At 34.2% G+C, this 8,929-nt stretch overlaps 1 protein-coding gene across 1 annotated transcript; it reads left to right on the forward strand.

Annotated features, from left to right (window-relative positions):
- The first annotated feature begins 1,304 nt into the window (after nucleotides 1-1,304).
- On the forward strand, nucleotides 1,305-6,532 carry LOC132619281 (cyclic phosphodiesterase-like). The gene is made up of 3 exons (XM_060334228.1): nucleotides 1,305-1,915; nucleotides 5,019-5,073; nucleotides 6,171-6,532. The coding sequence occupies exons 1-3, from the start codon at nucleotides 1,514-1,516 to the stop codon at nucleotides 6,374-6,376; spliced, it is 663 nt and encodes a 220-aa protein (XP_060190211.1). The 5' UTR covers nucleotides 1,305-1,513; the 3' UTR covers nucleotides 6,377-6,532.
- Nucleotides 6,533-8,929: the final 2,397 nt, after the last annotated feature.

Consider the following 8,929-nt stretch of genomic DNA (forward strand, 5'->3'; position numbering starts at 1 on the left):
ACTTTTGTGAGTTAACAGAATGAATACACTTTACCATAAAACGGGGTTTCCAAACAAATATGAAATAAAAAAAAAGCTTTCAAGTATTTATCTTTATGTTATTAATGATTGTGTCGAGTGTATTTCTATCAAAATTCTTCCACCAAAGAACTGATACATAAATTGGATTATAATTCTTCCAACAAAAGAATCGATACATAAATTGGAACAAAGATTATATTGCTTAATGCAACCCATTCTATGCATGTTCTAATTGGATATTTCAACTCCTAATATAACGTCTCCTAATAAAATGTTCCAATTAAACATCACTTTCGGTTTAAATGTAACTTTTTTTTGTCTGTTTTCATAATAGTTAAATTAATCACATAAAATATGTCATTTTATTTAAATATACGCATTCAGCTCAATAAGTTGTAAAGTTCCATACATTTTCTACTTGAGATTGATACATATTTCTTGAGGCTTCATCAGGTTGATACGTATAATTACAAAAAATGGCATATTTTTGGGGTTAACTTAATTACCTAGCTAGATGAATAAAAATACATCCATTTTTTTTTTCCAAAAATTTGAAATGAAAATATCTAATTGAAGTATTTTATTAGATGTTGAGGTGTTTAATTGAATTAATAAAACTTAGTTGGAGTGTCTGAGTATAATAAGGGACTATCTATATATTATGCCAAAATATATTGATCAAAATCAAGACTACCCATTTATCAAAATCAAGACTACTTTAATGGGTATTTACGTATTCTCCCAAAAAGAATACATCTTTTTGAGTGGATTTGCCTTCAAAGGCGTTGGTCTTAATTTTTGACCTTCACTTGAAAAGGTAGTAAAAAATATTTTGAGGTTTTGAATTTAAATTCCCGCTCAGTAAAAAAACAAAAATCGCAAGGCAAGGCTTCATGAATATGCCTTATAAGATAGAATTTAGTTATGCCTTAAGACAAATTCGGATTTATAAGACAGAATTTCACAAGACATGTTTTTTTTTTTTTACTTTGCTGAGATTCTACAAAAGTTAGGCCAGACCTAATTTGCTATGAAATTTTATTTTGCGATTTTTTTTATACTCTACTAAAGTTCAAACAAAAAATCTCAAGAATATTTTTGGCCACTTAAAATGCCGAAAGACAAAAATTAAAGACCAGTAATTTCAGGAGCGAAATTTAAAGACCACCCCAAATAAGGACATTTGTGTTAATGACCCAAAAGAATAAATACACACAATTATGCACAAATCACAATCAATATTAAAACAACCTTTATATAATGAATCATGTTCCCCACTTCTTTAGCATATAGTATAAATACCATTAATAAACTATCAAAACCCAGCTAAAACATCTCTGTAAAATTCCACCAACTTCTCAACCATTACCTCTAACAATATACTATTCAACTCAATACAAAAGATTCCACCAAATTTTATTTAGAAATATAAAAATCAAATCTTTTTTTTTTAAAATGGGTTCTTTACAATCCCTTAATCATCTTCATATTCATGCTCAATAACATTTTTGTCATCAGATTCCTTGGGTTTCTTGGACTCATTGGTATTTCTTTACTCTTCTATTCAATCCTCATGGAAGTACCACATTCAATGCAAGAAGTACAACTCCCTGAAGCAGAAACACAAGTTTATTCTGTGTGGGCGCTTCCATCAGAAGAAGTAACGGGTCGGGTCAAGAAATTGATGGGTGGGCTTAGATCAGAGTTTGGTGGGCCCCAATTTGAGCCTCACGTGACTGTTGTTGGAGCGATTCGGTTAAATGAGGTTGAGGCACGTGACAAGTTTCAAAAAGGATGTCGAGATGTTAAGAAGTATAGTGCGACTGTTAAAAAAGTTGACACGGGTACTTTTTTTTACCAGTGTGTTTACCTTTTGCTGGACCCCACCACTGAGGTAAAAAACGATCTTTTCTTTAACGATTTTTATTCGTTTTGAAAATTAGTATTAGAGCCCGTTTGAATTGGCTTATAAGTTGCTCATAAGCTATTTTCAGTTTTTTTTTTTTTAGTGTTTGACTGGCTAGCTTAAAGTCATTTTGTGTTTAAAATAAACTCAAAAAAACAATTGGGTCCATTTGATTTAGTTTATCTAAAGCAACTTATAAGCTGAAAACAGCTTATAAATTAAAAAAATAAGTTAGACTACCAATTTTTTTTTTTTTTTTTTAGCTTATAAGCTATTTGCATCCAAACAGGCTCTAACTATTCTTTTCATCTTTTGATTCATATTGATTGTTACAGAAATCGGTGAGATAGGCGGGGTAGGGGGTGGGATTAGGTAGTTGGGGTTAGGCTCAGGGGTGGGTGGAGGTGAGTGGATAGTGTGGGGTGGGTTGGGGGTAGGTGGGACCGTGGGGGTAGGAGGCGGTGGGGTAGGGGTGGCTAGAGGAGGCACGTAGGGGGTGGTGGATAGTATGGGTGAGTTGGGATGCATTGGTGTGTTCTTATTGATCAGGAAAATATTGCACCGCAAAATTTTAATGAAAATATTTTCCGTTATACCAAACACACCCTTAATTATATATATTTATGCGACTATAAATTTATGAGTGGGATCCGATTGGAGTTTGGTGGGCCCCAATTTGAGCCTCACGTGACTGTTGTCGGGGCAAATTGGGTTGACGGAGGATGAGGCACGTGCAAGTTTACAAAGGGATCTGATGGAGTGAAGATGGTGTATACTGTATAGTGCTACTGTTAAGAAAGTTGATACAGGCACTTTCTTTAATCAGTGTGTTTATCTTTTGGTTCAGCCAACCAGAGGCCGATGTAGCACTATAACTTGGGGTTAAATTGAACCCCAAACTTTTAATGCGGGATATAAATTTATGTGTAAAAATTTACTAAAATTATAATAAATAGTAGATATGAACCCATAACTTTAGAAATATAATGGTTTGGTGCTAAAAAATTAAGATGTTGAACCCCTAATTTAAATTATAGATCCGCCCCTGCATCCAACCACTGAGGTAAAAAGTTATTTTTGTTAATGCTGTTTTGTTCTTTGTTTGATTGATACAGAAATGAGTCAGAACTAATAAGTTTTGTTGCTATATCAGTTGACTGATGCAAACTCTTTTTTACTTTCAGCTAGCTTAGTTAGTATTATTGCTGTCCTAATTTATGTGAAAGTTGTTTGACTGAGCACAGATTTTAGAATTTTTTTTGAAACTTGTGGTCTAAAACAAGTCATATTGTGTGATTGTAAATCATTCCAGTAAGTGTAAAATGAGAATTTTAAAGCTAAATTGCTATGAATACTCATCCTTTTTGGGACTGATTAACAAGGAAAGAATGTCATATAAATGGGGACAGAGGGAGTACTTAGTACCCTCGTTCTAGTTCATGTGACACTTCTCGTTCTTGATGTGTTTGACATACATTAATAGGCTTTCTCATTTTCTTAAAATTTAATTTCGAGTGATATTTAAGCATCATGTAATGGAGATTTAGTATATTATTGATTTGGTATTCCTTGGTGCCATTTAATATTGTATTTAGTAGGCGTTTGGCTATAGGATTCCAAATATTTTCACTTTATTTGGAATTTACGGAGTTGGAGTTGAAGATGTAGTTGTGTTTGGTCATACAACAACTACTACACCATACTTAGGTCTGGGAAAGGTAGAGTGTACGCAGACCTTATCTCTACCTTGTGTTTGGTCATACTTTTTGCAAAGAATATTTGGAATAATGTTCTGATTGAATGTGCTTATAACTTCAAAAGTGAAAAGTGAGTTGGAAAACAGGTTATAACTTGTTTACTTAATTTGAAATACAACTCAAGTTTGGATTTGGAATTTTCATGGCCAACAAAGATTTTCAAATGAAGTGAAAAAATATTCTGGAAAAAAGTGATCAGGGTTCTTAAACAATCCATCTGCTTTTTTTTTTTTTGGATAAGTTAAGAATCCCTGTTGGAGATGGTAAGACAACAGAAGAAGTGAATTCAAGACGAAACATTTAGAATTGAAGACAATAAGGTTGTTATAGAGCTCGAAATGCCAAAGTCCTCCTCTCTATGATGATAAGTGGAGAGTTTCATGAAGAAGATAATTATATAAATTTGATAGAGATATATGAAAAAAGAGCCAAAGTACAAGGAGGGGGAAATTCTTCTATTGTTATACACTTATACTCCCTTTGTCCCACATTAGTTGTCTTGTTTCGCTTCTCGTGGGTCAAGTTGACTAACCTTCGGAGCTAAATTGAATTAGATCAACTCAAACTTTTAAAACTAAAATTTAGATATTCAAAAACTACACAAAAAGTACTACAAGTTGCAATTCTTCTCATATCAATATGGTCAAAGAATATATCTCAAAATGTTGTCAAAGTTTGTGTACTTTGACTTTTAAAAAAGGAAAGTGGACAAGTAATATGGGGCGGGGCTATATAGATTCAAGGGGGTCCCATTGAATCCCCTTCTACCGTTTAAGTAGAGTATAAGTGAATGTTTTAATTATATGTAAACTGTTAGAATTCCCTTGATGTAAGGTGATTCTGGTGTAGCGGCAAATAGGGTTCAAAATTTACTTTAGGTTATAGTTTCCAAATCCCAAGTATGACATTTTAGGAACATTGAATCCTCTTACATAAATTTCTAACTTTACCGCTGTTGGTTATAGCATGCTCTATATTGACATAGTATACAATTTTGGCTTGAAACCTGAAAACTAGATAACATAAGAGAAGTACCGAATGGCGTGGAAAGTTGGAAACTAAGGTTGCATGGAAAAAAGTAGTAAAATATCAGAGGTCAGAGCTTGGATCTAATGTGTTTCCACTTTTGAAGGGTCTAAAATGCCAGAGTTCTTAAATTATCTGAAACCTCTGGGAAATGAAGTTTAACTGGCAAAACTGTCGGTTTAAATGTCTATCGTGCAACTGGATGAACAGGGAAAGCAAAATCCATATTTAGGAATTATGAAAGTTCTACTTATTCATTTCCATGATTTTCTTTTAATGTATGATAAATATGAAATTCTTTCTACCAGGTTGTTGAGGCTAGTGCACGCTGCTGCAGCACCTTTGGTTTCAACAGCTCAAGTCGTAAGATATACATTCTTTCTTTGGATTTTCTCGCCTTTCGATTTTCATAATTTAGTCACAAGAAGCTTTTGCCTCTTTTGTGGATACAACTGCTCTTTGTTTCTGCATCTTGTTACATTATAGAAGTGAGGATACTTCTCCAGTATACTAGTAATAGAAAAAGATAGTAGGGAGGATAACACCCCGATCCCTTTTGCTTAGAGATAGCTCGTTTGGAACATAGAACTCCACCATTGCTTAGAGATATCAATTGCAATATTAAACTCCCCAATTCCTTATACAATATGTTTGAGAACTAAATCGAAAGCTATGTTGCTCGGACTCTACAGAAATGCTACCGCATCCGTGTCTGGTCCTCCAAAAATGCACTAATTTGGGAGGATTCGACTGGCACCTGGTAGCATCTTTGAAGAGTCTGAGCAACATAGATTGAAAGACTCCTCTTGCCTGAAACTTGGAATTGGTGTTGATTTGTCAGCGGTTAGCGTACACGAGGTTCTTTGTAAAAGTTCGAAAGTCTTAAATGTCTGGACCTGCTATGGTGAATGACTCATGTCTTTTCATAAGTGGTATTTGCTGGATTGTGATTATGTTATTGTTATGCTTATATGGTTCTTGAAGAAGAACAAGGAAGAGCTTATTTCTCCTGTTGGGGGGATGGGGGGTGGCAGGATACAGAGTGCGCCTAAACTCTAGGATAAAGCAAGATGCTATAGCTATTCTGAAAGCAGCAAATTCGTACAATTTGTATCAGACCTAAACTTACTCGTCGAGCTGTCAACACTTTGTTTTCTTTCTACCAACTTTCAAGTCCTTGACCAATTTAGTGCATGAATTCTTTCTGAGGGTCATTGGCTTCTGAAGTTCCAGCTTTTACTTGCTGAAAAACAGAACCAATTCTAGTTTAAAATGTGGATGTTCACCTTCTTAGAAATCGATCTTTAATCTTTTATGTTACGTATGTTTCTCGGAGTTTGTATCATGGGATTACTTGCCTGACCAATCCTTCCCCCTTGTTTTGATCTTTCTATGCTATTGTTCTTCCTATCATGAGCTAGGTTCTCTATTGCCGATGTTTAGTTTTTGTGATCATGCAGCGTATATGCCTCATCTGAGCCTGCTTTATGCCGATTTGACGGATGAAGAAAAGAAGAAAGCTCAAGAAAAAGCTTACACCCTTGACGAGAGCATTGGCAGCCTGAGCTTCCAAATAACTCGCCTTGCATTGTACAAAACAGACACTGAAGACAAAAGCCTCAAATCGTGGGAGAAGATCGAAGAGTACAATCTCAGCACTAACTAGTTTTAACAACACTGTTAACTCGAGTAAATGTACTAGTTTTAACGACACTGTTAACTCGAGAAAATGCTTACTTTATCTTTACCTTAATTTTGCATTGCCTGTAATTTTTGAGTATTTTGGATGTGCTATACATAAGAACTGTTCTGTTGTGGCCTCCCTTTTCTGTATACTTTTTGGGGTTTTTGCAGTAACTTCCGGAAGTTAATAATACAAGCATATAAAGCATTGTAATTACCATACTTTGATCTTTGCTTACTCTGCCAAGAATTTCATAGACAAGTCCAGCTCCATGGAGTAGCAATCAATATGTTCTCTTTGATTCTTAATATTTAAGGAGGGAAAACACTAGGCGATGCCTTACCATCTGTTCACGTTTTGGTGGACAGAGTTATTCGATACATGTTTTGGTGGGAGAGTAGCAAGTATCCTGTCGAATTAGTCAAGGTGCGCACAAGCTGGTCCAGACACTACGGTTATGAAAAAAAAAAAAGACCCTAGCTAATAGTGGAGTCCTCTTTGAACCTAATGAGATAGTTACAACATCATAGGTACGACTCAAACCTACTTGTCAATGTGAACTCTTGGGCTCGCTAACTTCACCTGCCTCTACTGGAGGCTCTTTCCATGCGGTTCTGGATCACTTGCAATATACAGGCTCTACGAAGGAAGGGGCTGGCTTAATAGCTTCTTCAATATGAATTTGTCAGTATTTGTTTGATGAGAAATGCGGGTCTGCTTACCTAATCAGAGCACAACACGTGCAGTGTGAATTAGGTGTACACAAACCCAAAGCTAAATGGCCAAATCAACCTAAACCAGAAGTTCCAGTATTCTAACTCATGCCCTACAACTTTGGTTCGTTGGTAATTAAGTACACGTAACATGTGATTTGTGGATTAAGCACACCATACAGTCACGAGTTAAATAAAGATCAAGTTGACGTAACAAAAAACTAAATAAAAAAAGAAGAGAATATTCATGAATATATTGCTTTGACCTTACATATACATTAGAAATAGCCCAACATTATTATCCATTTAGTACCTAAAGAAGAACAAGTCTAAGTGCCTATAATTAGTTGCATCCTCTTTAAGTCTTATCCATGTTCCTTTGGAGTAGTTTATAGTTAATCGATGCAACTATACAAGTTGGAAGACCTAAGAACTGGTTGACTCCCAATAAAATGAGTGCATGTTGATTATCTACCGACCTTTGACGCAGCATTGATTGCCAATTGGAGGAAAACAAGAATAATTTCTTATTATCTCGATCATTTATCACACTGACTGTAATCTTTTCTTGTTTGTGAAGTTTCTACCAGAGCATCGAGTACTTTTAATAGATCATGAATTAGATCAAAATCATTCTCAACGAGTCTATAAGAAGTGATCCCATTTTTTCTATAGATCAAGGCAAAGAGCAAAGATTTTGAGCGACCAATGCGGTAGAATAACTAAAAAAATTAAAGAAATATCATTAATCTCTTCATGCTCGTTTTAAGCTACAAGTACTATTCTGTACAAATAAGAATCCCTTCACTACCTGATTTCTTCACCATATAGATAAGATAAAAGTTCAGTGGGCCAATCAATTAGAAGTACACTTTGTGCTACAATCCTTCTTATATTATAGAAAATGATCTTATGATCTTAAGGGGTCGTTTGGTAGCTGGCTTTGGAGGTTAGTTACGCAGGTATTAAATCGTGCATAAGTAATATCATATTTGGTAGGTGGTTAATATGAGGTAAGATATTCATATATAAAATTAATTCGGTGTTTGGATTGCAATTTAGAAAGATGCATAAGTAATAGGAGTATCACATGTATAAGTTATAAGAAAGTTTATTATTTTATACTGCATAGAAGGTGGAATAACTAATCCCTACATAAGATAATACATAGATTCCTTCAAAATTAATACATTATACGTATATTACTAATATCTGCTTAACTATAATCGACTACTAAACTACCCCTAAGTGGAGTAAAAAACCAATTTGCGCCGTCACAACTAATGAAATTTTCCTCCATTTAGTAGTCGATTATACTTCTGCAGATATTAGTAATATATGTATGATGTATTGGTTAGGAGAGAATATGTTTTATTTTATACAAGGACTAATGAAATTATCCCCCACTTGCAGCACTTAGAGCGTGCCTCTACACTCCTACAATCCAAAAATGTCAACATCTCCAACATTTCCTAAAGTACCCAACCCCTAAATCCCTCGTATATATTTACATAATATATGTACATATATATATATACACACTATAGTACTTCCTCTGTTCACTTTTATTTATCCACTTTAAACTTTTCATGCTATTTAAAAATAATAAATGGAGTACTTAACTTATTAATGTACCTATAGTAATTGATATATAATTTACTAATGTACTCATATTAATTGGTGTATATTTTTATTGAATTTGAAAAATGATTTGGAGTGAGTAATTAATACTATGAGTAAAATAGAAAAAAAATTATTTTCTCTTAATATGCTAAAAGTGATAAGTAAAAGTGAAAATCTATTTTTAGAATATTGGATAAGT

The sequence above is a fragment of the Lycium barbarum genome, chromosome 11 (assembly GCF_019175385.1).
Source record: "Lycium barbarum isolate Lr01 chromosome 11, ASM1917538v2, whole genome shotgun sequence".
Lineage (NCBI taxonomy): Eukaryota > Viridiplantae > Streptophyta > Magnoliopsida > Solanales > Solanaceae > Lycium > Lycium barbarum.

Coding starts and splice junctions, on each gene's coding strand:
- LOC132619281 (XM_060334228.1), top strand. CDS start 1,514: ATGCTCAATAACATTTTTGTCATCAGATTCCTTGGGTTTCTTGGACTC. Junction 1,916..5,018: donor TGCTGGACCCCACCACTGAG/GTAAAAAACGAT, acceptor TCTTTCTACCAG/GTTGTTGAGGCTAGTGCACG. Junction 5,074..6,170: donor TGGTTTCAACAGCTCAAGTC/GTAAGATATACA, acceptor GTGATCATGCAG/CGTATATGCCTCATCTGAGC.